Below are 26,321 nucleotides of genomic sequence, written 5' to 3'. Positions count from 1 at the left end.
TCATATTGTTGCTAAACGGGGGGGGAGACCCTTTGCCCTGAAACTGACAACATTGTGCGCCTTGCAAATGCTGCTCGGGACAAAAATAAACCGGATGTGTGCAGTAGATTTCCCAGTTGTTGATGTCAGCCGGGAGCCACTGTTCCTGTTCTCAGGGTAGAGCCGGGCAGGGCGAGTTCAAATTGTTACAGTGCGGGAATAAGAACTGTGTGTTTGCACTTGTTTGGTGTTCATATGTTGGAGGATGTGTGGCTTCGGGGTTATCATAGAACTGCTAAGGGGGCGAGCCTGTCAAACAACCCCATAAAAAAGTAAACCTCCACACAATGTGAGGTCACGTTGCCCCTGCGTCATTCAGCTCCCCCACAGAATCCATCAAACCTGGAAGGATTTGTTTGAAATTACCCCAGACAAGTGTGGAGAGAACAGGGAGGGGGAATGGGAATGTCAAAATGGATTTTCTTTTTATTCAGCAACATCTTTCATAATAACCTCTTGGGTATTTCCTTCCATTTAATGGTAATATCATGCAACCAAAAAGACGGACATATGCCAATGGATACTAACACAAACACACACCATACGCCTCTACACAATACACATTATCATGCAAACTAAGTCAGAGAGATCGCTAGCAGATGTCACTTTGCTTCATACCAGCCTGAGGATATTATTCAATTATCCACAACTGTAGTTTTCTGGCAAACATTTGGCACACATGTCCCATCATACGTCAGTAAGTGCAATGTATACATAACAATCTGTTGAGGTAAATTCCCCTCGAGACTGAGTAATCTAAATGTTTCTTAGTTTTAAAAGCACTGGACCCTGGAAATCTGATATTTTCCTCATTTGAAAGCAAGGGAAAAACACAACACATCACAACACATCAAGTCACAGAATTGGATGCTTACATGTTCACATCAGAAGATGAATTCCAACAGTCTTGTGTTGGCCTCAACTCAAACAATATTCACACATCCTAAACTCGATGCAGGGTTTCCTCTGTGAAACTCCAACTCCAACTGTTCTTCTGCCTTTTGCTGAATATAATACAATACTCTTATAAAGCAGCCAGTAAAATAGGAAAAATCTTGAGAGCATTAAAGGTCTTTTCTTTGGCAGGATTATCAGAATAAAAACTACTTCATTGATCCCCGCTGGGAAAATTGGATAATTGGATTTGTCTTTTTTCAGCTTTATTTAGCTGCAAAACTCAGTTTCAAATCTAACAGTAGAATGAGACTCACAACCATCTCTATAGCCATTTTCTGTAGGGGCCCGGGCTGAATCCATCCAAGAATGATTGTTATGTATTGTAACTCCTCTTCCATGATGGAGAGCTCTATTCCTGTCAGCACAGGAAAGCCTAATAATTTGTTTCCTGCCATAACACTGACACATAATATATTAAGCTGTGTATTAGGTTATCTTAAAGTGAGATGCCAGGAGGGGAAGTCAACAATGTTGCAGGATATAAAACTAACATCATCTGCTCAACTACACACCCAATGAACCTAGATTGCAAAGGGCAGGGAGCCTTCAAAACAGCTGATTACTATGTTACATCAGGATATGAACAGTTTAACCTTTCTAACCTGGTTCAGACATCTTCTTCCAGCATTCCTGGTTCAAGAGTACAGGAATTCAGAGATGCACAAAATGGACACAGAACTTGAACCGCCTTTTTTGACTAAGGTGGTTCAGGCGCTGGTTCTGAGCCAGTGCCTACTCTGGAACCAGTTCTTTGCATTTGGACTGGCAAAGAAGTGGCTCTCAGCCAGGAAAACTGGTTCCAGAGCGACACCAACTGCTTACGCCAGGGGCTGAAGGTGGGGCTATCGTGACCACAGACCAACTAAAACTGTTTATGACCACAATTTTTATAAACCAGAGTTAGTTCAGAGTGTTCTGAAAGTATCCATGGGAGAATAAATAAAAGATTTTCACTATGGACACCAAATCAAAGCAACAGTGGTCAGGGGAACTGATGCCAGCTTGGCATGCAAAGTCAAGAGCAAGAGTAGCCTGCCATAGTTGTTTCTAGCACTGCTGGGTAATTGGAGACATAAACACTGACTGAATGATTTGACTTTTCGGTGGCTCTCATGACCCTGGAAAAGCAAACCGGTCCTTAAAAGGTTTGCAGGTTGAATCAACTCCAAACCAGCACTAGCACGAGCCCAGAACCAGGACATGGTTCGCTTTGGCCAAAAGGGGGTAACTGAAGAATAAGTTTGACCTACGGTCTGACCCATGGAGGCATCAAAAGAGCTCGAGCCAGTCTACCGTGCTGCCAAAAAAAAGCATTTTCCCCTAAGACCACCGTTTAGGGATGTTAAACTGTTGTCCAGTCTCCGTAAAACTTCCTTGAGCCAAGAAAAGCAATTTTTTTATGTGTGTGCAAAATAATTGAAGTAAGGTAACTCCAAACCATCATAGCAGGTCAACTGGAATACCCATCGTACCCTATCCTTCCAGCTAAGTAGGATGTGGTCAGCACCATAGCCAACACAACCCCAGGAATTACCTCTAAACTCCAGATCCAGGTCTAGTCAGTGCAAAACACTGTGAGACAGATCACACACAAGTGTCTTCTAAGAACTAAGAACGGGCCCAGGGGAGACCAGAACAGAATACAGCTAGTCTGGGAAAACTATACTTCTTTAAAATGTTTCTTCATTTGACAAGAAGATGACTCATGCATAGAGTTGGATCATTGATAAGGCAGATCGTCTTCAAAAACGGGAGCTTTCCTTGTAGCACTTTCATTTTGCACGTTCACCACGAACACTTGAGTACATGAAAACCCTACATGCACCAACCTGTTTCTTTCAGGATTTAATCCTTGAGAGCCTACTCTTTACTGGGCACCACGCCCATCCTGTCGTCTTCTTCGGAAAATGCTTCTCAGAATTGTGTGACAGAACCAGAAGCAGATAAGTTCATATAGTGTTGTTGGACCATGGATGATTGGAAGCTTACCATGACTAAATCTTGCCTACAGAGACAGGATCTGACAGAAGAGAAGAATGGAGCATGTACATGTGTAGTCTTGACACTGGAATTCAGACCGTCCTGAAAAAAACACAGGCTCTCTGTGGATTTTAACATCAGTGGTGGTTGGATGAACGCCTGCATGCAACTTCTCGATAAACCACCACAGTCCAGCTGTTTGCTTCTCCTCAGTGGATTGAAATTGTTCAAGAATAACAATTCTGCTTTCATTTCCAGGAGCTTCAGGTGGCAATGCTCACGTGGAGTCCTGATGAAGTCCTAGGTAATTCTCCAGTGCCTGGATAATGGAAGAAAAGTATTTTCCAAGTCTACCATTGTAATTAAATCGCCCAGCAGGAAACAGTTTTGTGATTTCTTGCAACTGAAGTGTTCAAAATGGTCTGTACATTTTGTGGGAACAGATCCAGGAGAGGTTTCATGGTCCTGTTTTGTTGGGCTCTTGAAGGCTGCCAGAATACGGGGTATTGTGGTAACCTTGTGGTTAAAATAAGAAACGAAATACTGTGATCGCAGTGTCCCTGTATGAATCTCAGCCTGAGACATTGGTTTCATGCTGTTTCCCCTATTGTTCTCCTAACAACTCCTCCAACTTTTTACTTCTGAATAAAAGGCAGACAGTGAATAAAAAAAAAAAATAGCAAGAATACAGACCTTTATCACCATCCTTCAGAGGAACTTTAGAAATATCATCGTGAGTCAGACATGGTCATTGACAAGTTTGATAAGTGGTTTGAGGAGTCCTATCTTCAATTAAACATGCCTAAAACTACAGACATGATGATTTTAGACAGTATCTTGGGACGACTATTGACTCAGAACTGAACTTTGAAGCGAATTCTGAAGCTGTGCACAAAAAAAGCAGCACCAGAGACTAGACAAAGCTATGATAACCTCATTCTATCACACTTTTATTAATTCTATTTTATTGTTTTCTTTGATGTGGTGGTCTGGAAGCCTGTCTTTAAAGGACAGAAACTGAATCCAATTGTTAAATAAGCTAGCAGGTTGATTGGTGAGGCACAGCTTGTCCCTGCATTCCTGCACGCCACAAAGTTACAGCCCAATTGATTTTAAATGATGACTCACATCCTTTGCTATCTCAGCTTCTTCCCTCTCGACGGAGGTTTATAGTCCAAAGGTGTTCAACAGATTGAGATTCCTCAATGAGGCCTCATTTATTCTAGTGGCCATTTCTTTTAGTGTTTTTTGATTGTTTGAGTATGGGTGCCTTCTCTTCTACTGCAAACCAAATCTACCTATAGGTGTAAATAAAGTAACCTGGACCTGAACCTAACCCTGAACAGGAGGAGGCTACTTCTACTTATACAGAGAGAGCTGCATCAGTTATCTGAGCTTAAACATGACTGCTGTTGGCATGATCACGAGAACAGCTGTGGTATCACCCTGCAACTCATCCTACCTCAACCCCTGTCACCAGGGAAAAAGCAGACTTGCCACTCTTCAAAGAAAATTGTTGTGGACAAAATAACTTTTACCTCCTCACTGTCCAACCGGAAGCAACTCTTTCTCACTGCTGACAGGAGCTGCAAGACAGAAGGCTTTTACCACCTCACAGCAGAGCACTGACTGAGAAAATCGTTGGAAGAAGACCCTGGCAGTGCCTGATGTCCTCATCGCCAGTGAAAATTTAATGGTAGCCACTGAGCTGAAACAGGAGCAGCAGAACTGTGCAGCCTTCTGACCAAGCTGGGGTGTTTTCATGCTTGTTTTAAAAAATGTGGATTGCTCAAATATGTAAGGGTGAGTTTAAGGCCCTTGTATGAGCTATGCCAATAGGCACAGATATTTAAAGCAGCCGTGTTTGGCTTTGAGAGACAGACACACAGATCACACACAAACACAAGCCGGTAAACACGTTACTTCAACTTCAAGGCTTTGGTCCAATTGGACATTAGAAGCTCGGAGAAAACACCCAGACAGCTGCAGGGTTGTAACCCTGTATGTGTGTGTGTGCGTGTTGCAATGTTCAATGTTGGGCCGTGGTGGAGGGCAGTACAGGAAGGGTGGTGTTGGTTTTGGGAGACATGGGACCGATGTAGATGTAGAGGGTTTTTTTGAATGCCATTGTAAAAATGTTTGCCCTCATTGTCTTTTTTTTTCTTTGCTATGTACAGTTTTTTAGTTGTGAAACTCAATTATCCTTCCTTGTGTGTGTGTGTGTGTGTGTGTGTGTGTGTGTGTGTGTGTGTGTGTGTGTGTGTGTGTGTGTGTGTGTGTGTGTGTGTGTGCATGTAAACCATTGTATGAGACCACTGAATAAATTACACTACCCCCTGTGGGAGAAAAAACATGAAGCAAATGGAGATTTTCATGTTTGTATGAAACATTGGTCTGACATGATCGGACTTTAAGAAGAAGAAGAAACCAGATTGCACAGATTCAAAGAAACATCCTCTCCTCAAAGTTTTTTACAGCCTGGTACCTATAATGCAGTTTTCACCTGATCTAGCAAGCCAGTGCAGCCTAAAAATTAAAAAAAATGTAATTTCAAACATTTGTATTGCAGATCCTGTTTTTGAGAATTTGCAGTAAGAGATATTGGTTTTAGACAAGTTTTCAGATTTGCAGACACACTACATTACGTCTTCAGAGTTAGTAGAAAACATTTACTCGTGTACTGCCTCAGCTGATTTATGACAAAGCTAATACTAAACCCTGGAGTGCCTGAGGTAGTATTAATCATTGGCTTACATCAGGAGGTAAAATCTAGAGTGTGTGTTGGCAAGAATATTTTCTCCCATGATTCCCATCATCAGGGCAGCCATTCCTTTTAAAGGACTGCAGAGACTTTTTCTAAGAAATGATCACAAATAATAATTTAATATATATAATAATATTTTCTTTTGCTAAGATTCACACTAAGAAAAACGGTCTTGTTTTTTGCTTGATGTCTGTTGACCCTATCCAATGAGCGTCAACGGTTTTCTCAAGCCTTTCAAGAATTCAGAGAATTTCTTTTAACCGCATGGATGAGCATGTAACCCTTTATAAGAAGAGAAAACATGAAAATCAGCCTAATTAGCATTGCAGAGTTTTCAAAAGACAGAAGTTGTTGGAGATGGTGCCAGGTTCCTCTGATGTCTCTGATGTACAAGGTTCTTTATTTTTTGGCATATTGTATATCATACTGTAAATAAATCCTGAAAGGCTTTACCTTTGACTCCAGAGCACCCCGTGGCAGGTCAGTTGTTAAAGCTAGGCTTGGTAAGTTATTCTAGAAGCATTTTTTGTTATATTTTTATAGAAAATCTCTTAACATCCTGACAGCAGTCAATAATTCAAATGCTCCAACAAATAATAAAAAAAGAAAGAAATCCATTATCTGTGACTTGCAGGCCCCTAATAAGCCCATCTAATCGTCTTTTTCAGCCTGTATGAAAAGACTGGACAGGCTACCTGTCTGTCTGCCTCCACACACTCTGCCTTTTGCACTTTGCACTCATTCTGATGACCGGAGTCTTTCACAGGGCTGGGCAGATGTAAATCAATTAGGGAGCTAGTGGCACAAGAATGACAGAGAAAGTCCAGCCAAAATGCCCAAATGCTAACAGCGGTGAGTACTAACAATAGCCATGTTCATTATGATAATGTTTGGTGTTGCATGTGAGTGAGAAACAGGGAAGTTGGGTATGGTTAGCCATGACAAGGATGTGCTGCACCCACAGTACACAGCAACTGAGCCTGTTGTTCAGCAGCTAGCTAACTGAGTAGCACAAAGCACACAGCCCTTTAGCCCAATACAAGAGATGTGGTTGCAGCAACAGGCTGCTATAGTGGCTAATGTTAGTATAAAGCACACAGCTCCTGAGCCAAAGAATAGGTGAGCAGCAGCGGCAGTGATAGACTGATGTTCAGCTGCTAACTGATTAGCACAAAACACACAGCCTCTGAGCCCAATAAAAGAGCCGCAGCAGCAGCAACACACTCCTTTGGCGGCTAATGTACTCCTTTAGTGGCTAACGTAAGCACAAAGCACACACCTACTTTAGTAAGGAGAAACTGTCACACTGGGTAGCAGTGTAGCCATATTTACATGATTATGGCATTTAGCAGTTGGGTAAGGGAGCTTGTTGAATTTCTCGAACAAGCTGCTTACAAACAGCTAAGGGCCAGTCAGTGTAGTCAGACAGTGCATGCTCATGTGTTTCTGAGATCTGAAGGAGAGCTGGAGGGAGGTATGGGATTTTTTTTGGGTTGGATGCTCTAAAAGTTTAGCTTTCTCTTGCTGGTGTCTACAAATTTACCAATCCTGACTTTAAAAATGTTCTGTGTCCGAATGTTGTTCAACCCACAGAGTTTTGTTTTAAATTCTGTTCAAGACCCGAAATTATGCAGATATACGAGATATTTTGGGATTTGGCAATTCTGGGAACAATTCTGAATATAAAATGATTGACAAATCACTGAGTATTCCCATTTGGAGTAAAAGTTCAGTTATTGCACCATAGGGGATTTTTTAAGGGAACTCAAAAGTTTAAGAGGTCAAGCTGGCGGAAATAGATGATAAAGAGACATGAGTTTACGGCAAATGTCTGGTAATGCTCCCTAAACAATTACATGATATTACACAACAACGCAGAGGGTCTGGGGGGTATTAGAAACAGAGAATCTTCAGTGGTTCAGTGACGACATGTTAACCTCAGGAGCCATGTGGCACAGCATGGCAAACTTTGCCAGGATCCTCCCTCTGGACATCCGTCTGAAGAGGGAGCTGTATCTTGTTCTTCAGAAATTAGCTCAGTTCAAAGTGAGATCATTTTTTCACACTTTGTCCTTTTCTTTCGGCCTTTGAGTTTTGTTTCATGCTCTGCCATATTTTGGGTTAATATAGAATCTCAAATTCTCACATTTTGTAAAGTTCAAAGTGAGCTTGTTTCCTGGGAAGAGGGATGAAGAGTGTTTACAGAGCAGGAAGAGGTTTACAGCAACTATCCAACCATGTCCCTCTGCCAAGGCCACTACAGAGCGACATGGACAAGAGCACGTACTCTCCACACGGACACACACACACACACACACACACACAGGTTCACACTGCAATGCAAAATTGAGGAGACGTAATGCGTATAACCATGTGCATAATGGTGATAATGTCTGTTAATGGCTTAATAATATGAGACTGTGCTAATGACAATAATGATGCACCAGAAATAGTCATCTCCCAAAATAGAGCAGGGGATGGATGTCATTAAACACACTCCACAGAAAGGACCTTTGTTTGGTGTGTGTGTGAGTGTGTGTGTGTGTGTGTGTGTGTGTGTGTGTGTGTGTGTGTGTGTGTGTGTGTGTGTGTGTGTGTGTGTGTGTGTGTGTGTGTGCTTACCCGCTGGTTTAATGGCAGCTATGGCGACGATGGTGTGAGGGGTGTGGAGGTTTACGAGATAGCCCTCGCCTTTGGTGTGTTGGTGTCTTTGTTTGCACATGTGTAAGGGCTTGTGCAAGAAGGTGTGTGTGCATGAGTGTGTCACAAGCACTGAGAGAGTTACCGTTGTGTGTTTGTGTATTAATTTTTTTAAGAATTAGTTATCTCTGGTTTGTCTTTCATTTCAGATTAATGCCATGTGGTGACAGACCATCCGGGAGTAAATGTTCAGGAGATCGTGCACACACACAGCAAGCGCATGTCTGTTTGTGTGACGATGAGTGTGTTGCAACTTTTCAATACAAAAACAGTTTGCCAGCGTTGAATCAAAAGTGACAAATGAGCCTCTTACAGTAACAGTTCAGACAGACTCAGCTCAGCCATCGCCAGCAGAGTCCTCCGATTCTTTTTTTGATTAAAAGTTGCAACACAGTCACCACTGATCATGCTGGGAAAAACTGTGTTTACTTCACTAATAAATATGAAGAAAGTGTAGCTTTTCTGTGTTAAAGCATGAGTTCACCTAAAAATGAAAATTCAGTCATCATCTACTCACCTCCATGCCAGTGAAAAGTTTCATCATCAACAAAACATTTTCTGGAGCTTCACAGCAAAATAGCGCTGCAGCATTCTCCTAAACAACTGAAGTAGACGGGGAATTGTTTTAAAATGTTTATTAAAAAAATAACAAAAGAAAAGGCCCGTAAGACGGCTGCATGCAGTTTTTCTTGAGTAATACAATTCTCTGGAAGCCCAGGCATCCTAAATTGATTTGAAAAGATGATATTTATCACCTTAATGTGTGGTTGAGCTGGTGCAGTTGGGTGTACGCTAACGCTTTTAGCTTAGCAGCTACAGTGAAGTTTTTGGCTAAATAACGGTGTAAATAAGATCTTTTCAAATCAATTTGTGATCTTGGGGCTCTGAGGGACTTAAATGATTCTGTATGGAGCCATTTTACGTTCATTTTTGGTTGTTTTTCTTACGTTTTAAAACAATTCCCCATCTACTTCAGTTGTTTAGGAGAATGCTGCAGCGCTATTTTGCTGTGAAGCTCCAGAAATGTTTCGTGGATGACAAAACTAGACTTTTCACTGACATGGAGGTGAGTAGATAATGACTGAATTTTCATTTTTCGGTAAACTTATCCTTTAACACAGAAAAGCTATACTTTCTTCATATTTCTTCATATAATTGAATACAGTTTTTCCCAACATGATCAAGTGGTGACTGTGTTGCAACTTTTAATCAAATAAAGAATTTGAGGACACTTTCCACCAGCATGAGGGTGAGTAGTGACTGAATTTAAACTGTGAGGACTGGTCTTTAAATGAAGCACACATCAGCCTAAAACAAGTGACTTGTTGTAGTTAGTCTATCATGAACTGGAGCAAGTACAACCTTTTCAGGAAAGCAGTCATGAGTGTGGGAAAAATGTCATATTTTCCAATGAAATCCAGTGAAAATGGCAAATTGTACGGAGCCAACAACCTCAAGAAGTGTTTGGAGGAAGCATGATGTGTGGGAGTGTGTGCATCTTGTGTTTTGAAGTACGCTCCTGCAGGGGAGAACCCTGGAGGCAGAATCATTCCCATGACAGGACATCAGAGGACAGGACAACTCCTCTTTCATCTCCACTCTATATGTGCAGCATGTCTACGTCATCACCTTAAAAACCAAATCATAGTTTTAATTTGTTTTTTCTGAAAGACCAGAAACTGGAGTGACGTTGCGGATTTTCATGAAAAGTGTGTGAAGAGTCAATGCGCCCCTCTCTATGACAGAGAGGGAAGGATGCTCCTGTCTGTGAGATGATTGGCTGTCCCTGCAGCCTCCCGGCTTGTGACTATAAAACCCCTCACAGTCCCTCCGTGCGTCAGAGCGCGGCCGGAGCTGGGAGCGGAGGAGCCTGACGCACAGCGGGAGTCACTGGAGTCACTGTGCGCTTTCACTGCAGGAAACCCATCCGAGAAAATTAGTCAATTACGCAAAAGGCGTCAAAGCAATTAGCCGAACTCTGCTGGAATATCGATCTGAAAACTTGGACCTGGACTTCAGCACGACACCGCCGCCTGGTAAGCGCACACGCCATGGATCGTGTAATTAATTGTCGAGTGTAATTGTACGTTGTAAACGAGTTTGACACTGTGCACTTTGCGCACAAGTAACCACAGACACATGACTTCAGTTACTGACTCCTGAACTGGCGCAGCGGAGAAGACTTTTATGTTGTATGAAAAGTATGCCTCTTTTCTCCCGTCTGTGAATTCATTCAGCGGTGTTTTTGGTTTTATTAAGTGTAAGGCGCGACGGACGGACACGTTTGCATGTCATGTTTTATATTTACCGCCTTTAAAACGCGATCAGCCTTTAGTTATGGACTTGTTGAATGTTTTATAAGCTGTTTAAAGTGGATGTGTTGGACCGGGGGGCCTCAGATATGATCTCATACCGGGATTACATCGTTTTCATACGAAGATAAAACAGAAAGAAAAAAAGAGAAGAAAAGAAAAGAAAAAAGCAGGCCCGCTTTGTTGCAGCTCCAGTCATCACAGTGTGACAGTGATCTGTCTACACCATTCCCACAGTTAATGCTCAATGTTCAGGCATCCTGCAGAGCACTGAAGATGCTTTAAAATGTGCCACATGATGGATGGCTCCATAGATTGACATAACACATTAAAGCTAAATCGAATAAATGAAACTATGCTCAGTTCCCTGGCCTTTTGTCCTATACAGACAAGATTTATTGGATCCATTCACCCAGAGGACCACTTAACTACAGGGAACTGGCAGAAAAACTACATTTCACACTTATACGAAGAAAAATGAGGCTGTAAACTTCAGCTGCCAGAATGGCGTCTTTAAAAAGCGGTGGAGCAGAGCCATCAGTATTTATCCTTTCCCATTTTGAAAAACAACACCGTGATGGCCTAAACATTGGGGTTTGGATCTCTACTCACTTGCAGCATTCCTGTTATGACCGTAAGGTGTTCCTGTTTTTCCAAATCGGACACAGTAGGGGACAAAATAACAGGAATACAATGCAATGTCAATACAACACCAACTAGGATGTGTGGCAGACTTTTATTGTGTTGGACTGTTTGTGCAGTTGTGTCCTGGTGGACAGTAATAGCTTTATTGTACAGGCTAATATTTGAGTTGTGTCTTTGTAAAGTTGTTAATCCAACTGAACAGTGGTGGAGTGTATCCACATAAATGCAATTTCAGTGTTACCATTTGATGCTACTTTCTTCTACTCTACACTGTGGGCTACTTTTTACTCCATTACATTTCTCTCAAGCTAGTTACTTTTCCAATCAGGACTGAGCTTGTTCAACTGATTCCCTACCTTCTTGACTTGTGACCCCTCACAAACAGTGTCTGGTTGGAGCCCATTGTCTTGTTTCAGATGTCTAGAGCTTCACCAGAGAGACATTTCTACTCCAGATGTATGTCATGTTAACTTGCTGTTCAACTGAGAACATGTGAGAAGTTTAAAATAGAAATAACTGAGTCTTAAAGAGGTCACATTGCCTGGTATTTAATACAAAAAGCAAAGATTAGAGACAAGTCTTTTTAAAAGATTGTAAATGTTTATTCTTTCCACACCCAGATTTATCTTCTGACACTTTGTAAGGATCCTAACAGTGTTGTAACAAGTATCCAAATGTCATACTTGAGTAACAGTAAAGATATTATGTAAAGATATTACTTTGGTAGAAGTGAAAGTCACATTCCTACGTATAGTACTTGGGTTCAAAGTAAAAAAATGTCTTATTTTAAATGTACTCAAGTCGAGTCATCGAAAGTAATTTTCTGGCTAAAATTGTACTTAAATATTTAAAAGTAAAAGTAAAGTAAATTATACATACATTGTTTGTATATATATAATGGGTCGACCAGTTATGGGATCAGATATTCAGCATGTTTCTGTTAATCAGAATCAGTGGTTATTTTATTTTATTTAATTTTAAAAAGCTACTTTGGCCCTGACGCCACGTGTAATCTGCAAAGTAACAAGTAACTAAAGATATCAAATAAATGTAGAGGAGAAAAAGTACAATATTTGCCTTCAAAATGTAGCAGGGCGGAAGTATAAAGTAGCAGAAAATGGAAATACTCAAGTAAGGTACAAGTATCTCAAAATTGTACTTGTAGTCAATTAAATATACTTAGTTACATTCCATCACTGGGTCCGAACCATCCCTACACTGGGAACCTCTGGACTAAACTGCATAAAAAATTAAAACTAGCTCCACCTTGAGCAGCTATGACAGTAAACTGCTGCTTAAACACTGATCGACGCATCAGTATTAACAATGTCTAATATCAGAGTGAATCACAGGATACATTTTATTGCAAAGTATTTTTACTTTGAATGCAGGACTTGCAATGTAAGGGACTATTTTAACAACATGGTATACTTTCCCACACTCGTATGCGGGTAATGACGCGTTTTACGTCACCCAGCAAAGATTGGTTTGCCAGAGCTGAAGGGGGGGATCGCAGAGGCAGCGATGGAGTAGGCTTCAGCAAATAGGAGTAGGACTGAGCTAATGGCCTCATGAGCATGTCAACAGTGTTAATGTAATAACTCTGACCCCCGGAGAGCGGAGAAGAAGAAAAAATGGTAAAGAGTCTGAGTACTTTATTCACCATTGATAAATTCAATTTTGTGTAGTGAGCTACTATCACATTATACAACCTCAGGATGAAGGTCACATTAAGTATGTCCCCTCAGTCATTATACTGTACCTCAGCTCTCTCTCTTTCCTCTCTGCTGACTTTGCCTGTCTTTCCCCTTCCTCCCATTGTTCTGATAAACAATACAGTAGATCAAACTGTCATGCATCTCAATCTCGGCTTCCTGTATTGCCACGCTGGACGTGTTTTCTTTGCACTTTTTTCACACTTTTTTCTCACTTCTTCCACTCACAAACATTTTGTCCAGCCACCGCCAGTATCCCCTTCACTTCCACTCTGCTGCTCGCCAACTTTCCACCTCCCCTCCTTCTTCCTATGAAGTGAAGCCAGGGGAGCTAAAGGTCGGAGACATTTTCCAGACGAAATGTATTAGATTAAGAGGATCGGGCCAATTCAAATTCAGCTTTCCAATTAGATCAGACAATCGTGCTCTTACATGGCTCTAATGAGGTACCATGTCATGCAACACAAAGGCATAATTCAGATGATGGAGAGGATGTGTATGGACGCTGGCCAAATTGTTCAAAACTGATTTCTTGTGATATGAGTGTGAGTTCATCCATGTGATTTTGTGTCTATGTATTTTGGAACAGAACGAGCCTCTGTGCGTTTCGAAGCAGAATGAAGCGATGAATGCCAGTTGTGTTGAGAGAGAGAGAGAGTGTGTGTGCATGAGTGTGTGTGTGTGTGTGTGTGATTGTTGTAAGTACATTCGAGGATGCGATCACAAAGTATTAAAAAGTAAACTGAGCAGCTGTGCACAAACCTTGAGTGTCAAGACGTTTGCACATCTGCTCCGAGATGACAACATTTTTTTTATGATCTGTGTTTGTGTATGTGTGTGTATGTCTGTGTGTGTGTGTGTGTGTGTGTGTGTGTGTGTGTGTGTGTGTGTGTGTGTGTGTGTGTGTGTGTGTGCCCTGATAGCATGAATTTATCATCGCCATCATCAATAAGCCCATTTATCCAGAGCGATGCCTCAGGGTAAACTAGGGGATACACGTGATTCTCAGAACTTAGCTAGTGTCGTCTGTGAGAGGGAAGAAGTATCTCTGTCACACACACAAGCACGCATGCACATACACACACATACTGGACTCACAGAAGTGCTGTTCATCGTCTGACCTATAACCTCAGTCATCACTATTCCATTTGTCTGTTTTATGTGTGACTGCTCTCTTCTCTTTCTCTTCATTTAACCCCCTTTTCTTCATGTCACAACACTTTCCCCATGTAACATGTTGATTCAGGGCCGATATGCTCACAAACAAGGTTCAAGCTTGATCTGGTTGTATTAAGTTTGTCCTGAAAAGAAGGTAATCAGGCTCAAATAATTTTAACCTCCTGGTGCGTGGATGGTTTTGCTCTTAGTTCACCAAACATAAAACTATAATGGTGGAACTAATTTTTTTGTTGTCAACAAATTCAGTTTTAATGATCTGCAATACTGTGTTAATGAGATAGAGGCTATCAGACTGTAAATTAGTTTGTGAGCATGGTAACATTTGGTAACAAACAAACAAAAATAACAGCTGAGGCTGATGGGATTTTAACTAGTTCTGTAGGTATTTAGTCGTAATCTAAAGCAGGGGTGCCTAAACTTTTCCCTGTGGACGGCCAAAACTGTAACTTCATGGTAGACAATGGAACAAAAGCAAACACCGCTTGTGTTAGGTTACTAAATGGTACTGCATGGAAGATCTGAGAGGCAACTGGTAATCCAACTTCTGTCAGATTTAAAATATTTTTTGAAATATGTTAAAAATATGTTTTGCAAGAAAAATCTAATCAAAGCCTTTTTTTTCTTGCCTCTCTGAGCTACTGTAGTACTTAGAACCCCAGTCAGGGCTCCAGAGTAACTTTTCATACAGATTGCACTGATGTGCCTAATGAATTAATTAAGTTTAGGTGCACCCGAATTACATTTTAATTTGATTTTGTAACACATTTGATTTAATAATTGTAAACAGGAATAAAGGTTCAGATAAAATCACATTGTTTAAGAGTTGCAATTAATAGAGCTGATGTTTAAAGTGCTTCATGGGCTTAAATAAATAAATCAACATCAAATATTATTGAGGTATAATAAAAAAGAATTCCAAAATAAATTGGAATTAAAAATGTTTTTATAACATTTTGAAATTTGCCCTGCTGAATATCAGGCACACCAGTGCGACCGATGAAAATGTCAAGTTGCACATGACAGATTTTTAGGCGAATGTGCAACCAAAGCCAGTGCTGAATTAACTGACTTCCTACTCTGCCTGCCATGATTAGATTATACAAAATAATTCATTATTGTGGATCCTACATATTTCAAGAGCATTTTTACTGCACAAAAAATATCAGAAACAGCTGGAAGGCCAAATAAAATTTAATGAGGGGCAAACTGTGGCCTGCAGGCCCCACTGTGGAAAGCCCTGATCTAAAGTATGTGACAGAATGAAATTTTGACCTGATGATGGCGCTGAACTTGAGAGACCAACAAAGTGACAATTCATCCTGAGGTAGATAGGAATAGACAATGGTTGAGCCAGAGAAAAAGCCAGAAAATCACCGGTCATTAAGGTTCATCCTCTTGCAACTATGAATGTTTGTGCAGAAGTTTGAGTAGATGATATTCCACATGATAAGTGAAAACTTTGACTTGCTGGTAGCACTACAGAAAAAGTCAGGGGATCATCAAAGCCAGTAGGATTTATCTTCTGGGGACCATGATTCTCTGGACAAAACTATATAAAACATATATATACAACTGTTTTTGTGTTCATGTGTAACCTGGTGGTTCATCTGCTTTCTCCACAGGACAAACCAGCTCGGATTCAGACCCACGCTGCAAGGCCCCGACGAAAGCCCAGTGTGTGGATGTGTGTGAGGGTGTGAATATGTGTGACTGCCTCTAAGTGTGTGTTTTTAGACTGCTGTGTGCCTCTGAGTGAGCGAACTGCTGCCCGTGTGAGGATGAGGGCCGTCGCTCTGCTGTGTTTCCTGTTGGTTGTGGGGGTCGGAGCCTCTCGGTTCGTCCGAGACTCCCAGGGCAGCCCCGAAGTTTCGGAACCCGCCAAGAACAACGCCTCCGTCCCTCTCCCGCCCCTGCAGCCATCCCGACCACGGGCCTCCTTCCCCCCCATGTGCATAAAGCCCACGGAGATCAAGTACGCCTTCAAGTACGTGAACAGCATCGTGTCGTGCCTGATCTTCGTGGTGGGGATCATCGGCAACTCCACGCTGCTCAGGATCATATACAAGAACAAGTGTATGAGGAACGGACCCAACGTCCTGATCGGCAGCCTGGCACTAGGGGACCTGCTTTATATTATCATCGCCATCCCTATCAATGTGTTTAAGGTAACCACGTTCATCCTATGTGTCAGTCTGACTGTATTTGTTTCACTCTACCTTTCTTGGATCTGATGATGACCTTTGATCATTATGTTAAGCCATTAGATCGAATGCATTTTACTGTTTCATTAATATAAAATGATAAAGTGCTTTAACAATCTGGCATTTTACACAGTATCCAACAGAACATAACTTCAGATTAATTTAATTTACTACCCATCCTTGTGTCTGTGACTAATGTAGGATGACATTAATCTCAAACCATCTCCCTGCGCTGCACTCTCACAGCGAGTGAGCCGCTCACCACGCCTTCCTTGGCACATCCCGAGGTTAGCTGTGGTTTGTTTATGAGTTTATTTCTGCGGTCTCTGTCAGTGTGTTTTGTGTGGTTTCCTTCATTTCCCTTTCCAGCAGACTTTTTAACCCCTGACAACAAGGGATAATTCAAACTAAGAAACTCAATAAAAGCAGACGTGAGCCAAGAGCTATTGCCGACTTGAGTGTTGGGCTTTGAGGGGAAACTATGTCTTTGTTTTCCTCTCTCGCCTTGTGTATGCGAAGGGGAAAAAATTCCAGCTGGCTTGGGTGTAAACCAGTGTCACTGCCAATTGTCTAAGTCGTCCTGGAACCATTACTGTGTGCCAGTCAGACGTTCTAAAAACAAATGAGAAAACAATACGCAAGACTTGTTTTATTTGCTTGATCCGATCAGATTCACTTGAGTTAAGCTTGAATGCCGTGCTGCGTTTTATCCATCAGATCTAAGCAACAGTCACTATGATTTGTATTTTCTTTGCCTTGAAGGTTCACCTAGCGTTATGAGCAACATAACAGTAGATAAGTTGTTGAGGAGTGCAAAGCATTCATTTATTGTTGAAGACTCTGCCCTGATGCTGAACTGATTTTATACCCCCTGAGTAAAGGACTTCAGCAGCGAGGAGGAACGCAGTCTTGTTGCTTTTGGCTTTAGCTGACGCAGTAATAATATAAGAGACAGGACCCCTACATGAACCTCAAAGAGGTCTGTCCATGTTTTTACATAGATGACACTTGCTCGATCTGATTAATTACAAATGTCTTCCCTCTCTGTCTGCCCCGTTATTTTTCTCTCACAGCTGATAGCTGAGGACTGGCCGTTCGGCGTGTACGTCTGTAAGCTGATGCCGTTCATTCAAAAAGCTTCAGTGGGAATCACCGTCCTCAGTCTCTGTGCCCTCAGTATTGACCGGTAATTACACTTCTACACACACATACACACACAACAAAGATTAGTGCTGAAAGCAGATAGTGTATTTATCTGTGTGTGTGCTGTTTGTGCAGCTACCATGCAGTGACGTCATGGAGCAGGGTGAAGGGGATGGGGATCCCTCTGTGGAAAGCAGTGGAGGTGACTCTGATCTGGGCGATTGCTGTGCTGCTCGCAGTCCCCGAGGCGCTGGCGTTCGACATGATGGAGCTGCCGTACAGAGGCAACAAGCTGCGCGTGTGTCTGCTGCATCCAGAGCAGACCACCAGCTTTATGAAGGTAGGCACCTGGTTAGATGTCTAACCTGTTAGCAGTGATGAAGTATTTACATTCTTGAGGTAAAGTATAGGCTCTATGTAACAATTTATAGCATTGTACATGTATGAATCACTTGTTTATTGGCCGTATGTGAGCGGATTGTAGCGTGATGTGAAAAATGAGACCTTTAATGCTGCTGGACTGTGAATTTCTTCATTAAGGACTCGGGTCGGAACAACAACCATCCAAAGGACGGCATGTTCTCAAATTCCTCGTCTTTGTGCCTTTAACACTAACAGAGAGCAGCAGTAGCTAACGTTAGTTAAGAAATGGAGTCCGCTAACATTTTAGCAGCATTTTAGAGCTTTAGCTGCTCGAGGAGGAGCAAATTTCAGTGTCATTACTTACTGCTGGGTAGTTTAATCTAACAATACATCATATTTTACAACCTCATTAGAGGTTTTGTACATAAAGGTTTCAGCTAGTAAGCAACTAGCAACTACAGTCATGGAAAAAATTATTAGACCACCCTTGTTTTCTTCAATTTCTTGTTCATTTTAATACCTGGTACCACTAAAGGTATAATACAATGAACACGACAAAAAATGCAGCTGATCACATAATACTTTATGTCCTATTTGACATTCTTAAGCTTAATTGTATTCCCAGGGTATATAAGAGGCGATTTCATGTCATAAGCAGCACTGCACATGCAAAGGCTTAGAGTGGTTTCCTGCTTACATTCAAGCCATAGCACAACTCAGAAGTTGTCAGCTCTCACATAATGCCTAAAACAAAAGAATTATGTGAAGCCACAAAGGCAGCCATCTTGGCACTGCTGGAAATTGGCATGAGTGAGAGACAGGTAGCAAAAAAACTAAAGATCTCCAAGACAGCTGTTCATTACAACAAGAAAAAACAAGCCGAACACGGCACTACCAAATTGCTACCTGGCCGCGGCAGGAAACGTCTCTCTACCCCACGAGATGACCGTGCACTCGTCCGTTCCTGTGTCAGGAATCGTCGTCAGACCTCCAGGGACCTTAAAAATGAGTGGGCACTGTCGAGAAATGTGACTTGTTCGGCAAGGACAGTTCGAAACCGACTTGTTGAAGCTGGTCTGAAGTCACACAGAGCACGGAAGAAGCCCTTCATCAACGAAAGGCACAGGAAGGCCCGGTTACTCTTTGCTAGGGATCACAAGGATTGGACTGTTGATGATTGGGCTAAGGTTCTCTTCAGTGATGAATCCAATTTTGAGTTGATGCCCACTCCAGCTAACTTACTGGTTAGGAGGAGGCCTGGAGAAGCCTACAAACCAGACTGTCTTGCCCCTACAGTAAAACATGGGGGTGGATCAGTGATGATCTGGGGTTGTTTCAGTATGAGTGGAACAGGGCAAATGCAATTGTGTGAAGGGCGAATGAACCAGGTCATGTACAGGGCTACTCTTGAAAACAGTCTTCTTCCATCAGCTGGAAAACTCTTTCCTGCCTCGAATGACTGGATTTTCCAACAAGACAATGCCCCTTGCCACACAGCAAGGTCAGTTAAAGCCTGGATGGAGAACCACAACATTCGCACCATGCCTTGGCCTGCTCAATCACCAGATCTGAATCCAGTTGAAAACCTATGGAAAATCATCAAACTCAAAATGGAGAACCACAAGCCCAAAAACAAAGCAAATGTGTTTGAATTTGTGCAACAGGAATGGGCTGCTGTGACAGCAGAACAATGTCAGAAGCTGGTGGAGAGCATGCCAAGGCGCATGGCTTCAGTCATCAAAAACAATGGTTATGCAATCAAGTACTAACTCCTGTGTGTATCATGTGTTTAAAGCAAACAGAAAAGAAAACATGGAATGCTTAAAAGCAGTGTTTTTGGCAGTACAGTGCCATAGCTATTGATGTAAGAACTTAAGTGATTTTGGTTACTATCAAGAAAACCATGGAAAATGGCTAGATATCAGCTCTTAAATTAAACTCTTACGAGCTATTTTTGTTGTTATCATTATATTTGTCCAAACAAATGTACCTTTAGTTGAACCAGGCATTAAAATGAACAAGAAATTGAAGAAAACAAGGGTGGTCTAATAATTTTTTCCATGACTGTATATCTGTCAAATATATTGGAGTAAAAAGTACCATTGTAGTTTAGCTTCTTTGCTAGCTAGGATAACATTTGCTAATCAGCACTTAACAAGCTAACATGCTGGCAATGACAGGGTCAACATGCTAATATCTAGCAGGTTTTTCTTTACGCTGGTCACCCTTTCTAGTTTGGTGAATTTAAAGCAACATCATGTAGAAATTGGCATTCTGTGCCCCCCACAGTTTCTGAGCACACCACTGTCGTAAATACAATTCCCAGCTCTGTAACAATTTGTCAGATGTAATGTAGGTGCTAACTACAAATAAAACTCATTACGTCATAACAATGTTATGTGTTGAAAACTTGTATGTTGAAGTAAACATGTATGTAACGCTGTGATCCTACCCTCTCACTGAAGTTACATAGTGCAGAAACAAGTGATAGGGGAGCCAGAGACACAGTTCATCACCCTATTACAAGACACTGTGCCATCAACATGATTTTGTTATTTTAAGAATATCTGTACCAATCCATCCAGTATTAGCATATATATGCTAAGATGTTTCAGTGTGGATCAAAGTGATGGACTGACTCACGTTGCTTCCTACAGTCACGTTGTTAGCTTGGCAAAAAAATTACTTCTGACACCTGCCAGGCTCAAAATTCACATGGAGATAAACTGGAGTATAACAACAAAATGAATGACTTTGATAGCACAATAAACTCAAACATCTGGATACTGACATCTTACTGCCACAAATTTATAGTCAGACTGACTTGAGCTTGGCATAGATTGTAGTCGTGTCAGTTCGAAGTGTTCTTCAGGGATTGCATGTCATGTTGTTATTTTCTCACAGGCATATGGTCAAAATATCCTGCACAGATGTATAACTCTCCCAAGGTATGGACTTCATTCGTTCAACCTGACACTGTAAAGTAGAACAGAGTGGCTCACTTCAAAGCACAGCGCCGGACAGCAACAATGTAATTAATGAGTTTCCTTAATCAGGATTGCTTTTCTCTTTTTCAAGCTCTGCCAACAAGCAACTTGTTATTCCAAAAAATGTCCTACACTGCATCCAAATCATCTAAACATGTTTCTCATAATATTCATGGTATGTTCATACAGCTGCACGGAAAGGCATAAATTGCAAAGACATTTCCAATATGTGGATACTTAGTTTATCAAAACCAGAAGAGTCTGAGGGAGGTGCAGGAAGTGGTGGAGATAAAGCATGAAGCTGAACTCTCCTTTCATGTAAAATCTGTTTTTTTTTAATTAGTGAATCATAATTTGAGCTTTTTGTTCTTAGGAAAAAGGCATAATTCAGTCTGAGCTCAGTCTGAGCCAGTGGACTACTTTGAGAAGAACGGATATTTGTCTGAATCAAGGAAATGGTCTTAATTCATCCAAGTTTTCCGCAAGGACAAACAAGTACTACAAAAAGAATCAAATTTGTGCCAAACCAACATCAGCCTGAACGTAATTTAACATGTTTACAACTAATTTCACACTCTGGTCTCTGTATTAAATCCAGAACCGCATCCGAAAACCTCATGTCAACCAACTAAAATCATGTTGCTTCAGAGCAGGCTTTAAAAAAAATAAAAGAGGTTTAGATTTAAGTTCTTGTTGCTTCTGGCATTTATATTAAACATAAATAGATTTTTAAAACATTCTTAAAACATGTAAGTGATTGTTTGCTGACTGACCATTTAATTGTATGACTAAAATATTGTGCCAGTGGGATTTTTATCTTTGGCTAGTTGCGTTGCATTGCGTTGCGTTGTGCTGAGTTGCGTTGCGACAGGACAAATTGTATGGATTGAGTGTACATGTGTTCTATGGATGAGTAACACGGTCTTTGTTGCGGTCTGGACCTTTTTGTTTTCCCAGTTCTACCAGGATGTGAAAGACTGGTGGCTGTTTGGCTTCTATTTCTGCTTCCCACTGGCCTGTACAGGAATCTTCTACACGCTCATGTCCTGTGAGATGCTTAGCCGCAAAAAAGGCATGCGCATCGCACTCAACGACCACATGAAACAGGTATAAATGCAAATGTCTGCTGGCACATCCATCACCACTGTAACCGTAAGACTTGGAAAGACGGAGGAACTGAGAAGCATCAATATTTGTCTTTGTGTGTGCAGCGGAGGGAAGTGGCGAAGACGGTGTTCTGCCTGGTGTTGATTTTTGCTCTCTGCTGGCTGCCCCTTCATCTCAGCCGTATTCTGAAGAAAACAATCTACGACCAAAATGACCCCAACCGCTGTGAACTGCTCAGGTAAGCACACAGATACAGAGAGCGACGCAAATGCACTGCAAACTTTATGAGAACCCATTGTTCTCCCCTCTGTGACTTCCTGTGGTCTTTACTATAAACGTTGTCCTTTTCTCTGCCAGCTTCCTGTTAGTGATGGATTACATCGGCATCAACATGGCCTCACTAAACTCCTGCATAAACCCAATTGCCCTCTACTTTGTCAGCCAGAAGTTTAAAAACTGCTTCCAGGTAAGAGGGCTCACACTGACACAAAAAACATGGTGTTATTGGAAAACACAGAAAGGAAAATAACTGTGTGTGTGTGTGTGTGTGTGTGTGTGTGTGTGTGTGTGTGTGTGTGTGTGTGTTTGTGTGTGTGTGTCGCAGTCTTGCCTGTGCTGCTGGTGCTACAGAACATCTCCCCTGGATGAACGAGGTTCAGGAGGACGCTGGAAGGGCTCTTGTCATGGGAATGGACTCGACCGCTCCAGCTCCCGCTCCAGTCAGAAATACACAAGCTCTTCATAAACACTTCATAAACACATGCGCCAAACCCATGTTCCCATCATGGAGACACAGCACTGCCACTGCCAACAGACCTAGGAAAGGTAAAATGGAGCGAGGTAGAAAATGGAGGTAGAAGACTCTGATAGAAAAGGACTGACCCAAACTGAAATGACAGGACTGTACCTGTTCAGGCTGTATTACTAACTGCAAAAGCTTTGATGAAAGGCGACATAAATCTGTTCATAGTGAGGCCACACTGAGGCCTAAAGTGGACCAACCTGGAATACATTTATAAAGAATGTTTATTAACCACATGTAAAATTTATGTACAGGTTTATTAACATGCAGATTGCAGACTTATGATTACATCCAGCCTGAGTGCTTAATATGAGCAGCACTGATTGAAGCTTTAATACCTCAGGGGGGAAAGACGGAGGGATGCTGCGGCCCTGAGCTATTTTCCAAAAGCCTCACAAGGTTGCCTTTGTCTAAAAAGTGTGCCTCTGCATATGAACACAATCAGTAGCTGATCATCTGACAACGTGCCGCATGTCGTCACTGAGTTTCCTCAAGGGCCATGTGTCCTGGTGACATACCTGAGTAAAACAGGCCCTCAGTCATGTGGAGTCAAACATCGGACATTTTTTTTCTGGAAATCATTACTGCTTCAAGTCATGTGGAGGGCAGCTGTTGACGGAGAAGACGGAGACAAACGCCAGATGATTCTCATCATGTTTTGCAGAAAAGGTCATTATTAGGTCTGTTGTAATTGCAGTATTGATGGTGTCGTACGTGGCCTCCATTTCCACTGTGTATAAAGTCTTAACCTGTGTCCTACAATGTAGCTTATATTTTTCTAAGAAAATACAAAACATGTGTAGCTTGTTTAATCTTCTAACATGAGGTGTTCATTTGTTATTTTCCAAATATTTTACCTCTGTCAGTGAGTGGTCATGTTACATGAATGTCCCTGTGGCTGGAAATGATTCTGACAATTACGACTAAGCGCTGCTTGAGGAATACATTTTCTAAAATTGAACCATTTAAAAGTCTTTCGGAAGGAAAAATACATTCTGCACAGATGGATGTTTTTAAGAAGTGAATGTTTTTAGTGGACAATACATCTTTTTTTAAGTAATGGTCTTAGAAATCATTTAGATATATAAGTTGTTTATATATAATCCAGGTAAAATTCATTAAATCTAGCTGATTTCATGTGTTTGACTTTTTGTGAAGGAGAGGGAGAATATGTGTGGTGCAACAAGAAAAGAGAAATGTGTTGTTATTTTATGTTATTTTTAGAGTTAGGATGTCTGTAGCTAGAGCTAACTGCAGTACTCAGTAGTCACATACTTGTGACTCATCTTGTGATGCCAACACATCAAGGAAAAAAGCTCTTCCAGCTCTTTAAAAAGTCAGAGATGAGGTGAAACTGCTGGTTGTGCGTAAGTCTCCAACCCTGAAGCTGCATCAGAGAATACATGGATTGTGTGTTCGTTTGGGAAAATGATTATAAGTAACATTTAAACCTAAATGAATCAAAGGTTTGAACACTGGCAGTACTGAGAGCCCATACTGATGAGACGCACAAGATGGATCCATTTTTATCTGGTGCTCTTGTGGCTCTCAGCACATCGTGACTGAGTTGTGGTGTTGGCAGTTTTCTACATCAAACTAATGAGCGAAAGTGTCATTTCAAAATCAAATACGTGCTGAGAAACCAGACAAGGTGTTTTTTTTTACACTGAAACATTCCTTAAAACAGACTTGATACATGTAATAGAATGTATTAAGGTTTAGACAATTTATTTCTCTTGCAACGGCACGCAAATCAGCTGATTAGCAGTATGTGACTCATTAACTCATCAGATCTGTTTATGCCATCTTCGCTGTGCTTTCATCCAAAAGCGACCGTGGACTGGAAGGTCTGAGCAGCTCTGAGACTGAGAAAGCAAAGACAAAATGTAATGTGAATATAAGCCCTGGTGTTTTAAATGACATTTATACTGGACTTGTTTGTTGAGGTTATGCAGTAATAAATATTATTTTATAGCATGTGTGTTGTGACTTATTTACTGAACATTCCCCTCTGGCCCATAAAGCATTTTCCCCATAGAGCATCATTATAAAGGAGACATCTGTAAAACTTCACAGGACATCTCAAACTGCAAACAATGTAAATTGTGACCCTTTCTATTATAAATCTTGGATTTTTAATGGACGTTTTATATTTTTAAAAACATATGACATCATCCGAATGAAAAGTCTCTGGGCAGAGCAGGAATTTACGGGCAGGGCCTGCGGGGAAAACTCTGCTGCACTTATTCAGTGGGCAACATAACCAGGAAGTAAACCCAGAAGCTTTTCTTGAAACCTTTTTGGCGTATGCACTGGTGGACTCTCATTGGACTGAATATGAGGCATCTTCGCGTTCAGTATCTAGTTCTGTTTAAATCTTTGGGCAAGTCTTGCCCACAGCAGCCATCTTGGCAACACCTCCGAGCAGGTATTTGAGCCTAACAAGTCCAGCTCCTGATCTAAATGTAGGGGAGAGAGCCATAACTTCACTTTAGTTGACACATGGGAATTAAACATTTAAAAAAACACCCCAAAATTAGGTTTAAAACACTATTCTCCTACTACACGTGGTTTCATGACACCAAATTATTTACGGCACAATCAGATATATCGTGATGTGAGAAAATTTCAGCAGGGCACCTTTAAGGGTCTAAAGGATCAGACATCACTGGTTTAAAGTCTTGTAGGGCTTTCCTGTCAATGTTTGATGAAATGTGCTTTACATCTTTTTTTATACATCAATTACCTGAGTATAAGATAATTTTGGCAAATGCTCAAATATGTCTCTTCTTCCCCTGTAAAATCAGAGTACAGCTGTGTTATGAGCGACTGGTGTACTCTTGACCGAAGTGAACATAAACTCTTATTATTATCATCCCCTCGTAACTTCCTGCTTTGTTCCTGTTAAGGGGAGTTTTTCTTTATCCGAATCAAGAGTCAAAGGACAGAGGGCATTATATTCTGTGCAGATTGTAAGGCTCCCTGAGGCAAACTGTGATTTGCGATTCTTGGCTATATAAAAAGCTTTGACTTGACTTGATTATATATCCTATAAACAGCCTGTATTCAGTCCCGCGTTTCATGCCTGTTGTTTTTGTGTTGAGGAAAGGTTACATTTCAGAATAACATTGTCAGAGGAAAACATGTGAAATGAGTTATGAAGGACCTTTCTTTACCTAGTTTGAAATCATTGCCTTAGACAACCAGACATTAGGCGCCAGTGGCCAGGTTTTACGTAGATAACTCCTGATTAAATCTCAGAGAAGATCTTTTGCATCAGTGCACATTACAGATTTGAAGGAGTCCTGTTTTTCACTCTGTGAAGCTGTTTCTTGGAAAGAGTCACAACTTCCACGAAGCAGGGAACCTTATTTTGACGCAGCTTTATTTAATCATTTTGCCCTAGAGTAATTCATTAAGGTTTGCC

General features: G+C 41.3%; 1 protein-coding gene across 1 annotated transcript; it reads left to right on the top strand.

Annotated features, from left to right (window-relative positions):
• Positions 1 to 10,279: 10,279 nt before the first annotated feature.
• Positions 10,280 to 24,871, top strand: LOC141013122 (endothelin receptor type B-like). Its single transcript, XM_073486688.1, has 8 exons — positions 10,280 to 10,476; positions 15,914 to 16,456; positions 17,566 to 17,678; positions 17,771 to 17,975; positions 21,943 to 22,092; positions 22,197 to 22,330; positions 22,450 to 22,558; positions 22,697 to 24,871. The coding sequence occupies exons 2-8, from the start codon at positions 16,070 to 16,072 to the stop codon at positions 22,835 to 22,837; spliced, it is 1,239 nt and encodes a 412-aa protein (XP_073342789.1). The 5' UTR covers positions 10,280 to 10,476; positions 15,914 to 16,069; the 3' UTR covers positions 22,838 to 24,871.
• The last annotated feature ends 1,450 nt before the right edge of the window (positions 24,872 to 26,321 follow it).

The sequence above is a fragment of the Pagrus major genome, chromosome 18 (genome assembly GCF_040436345.1).
Source record: "Pagrus major chromosome 18, Pma_NU_1.0".
In the NCBI taxonomy this organism is placed as follows: Eukaryota; Metazoa; Chordata; class Actinopteri; order Spariformes; family Sparidae; genus Pagrus; species Pagrus major.
This window is presented reverse-complemented; position numbering and strand designations above follow the sequence as displayed.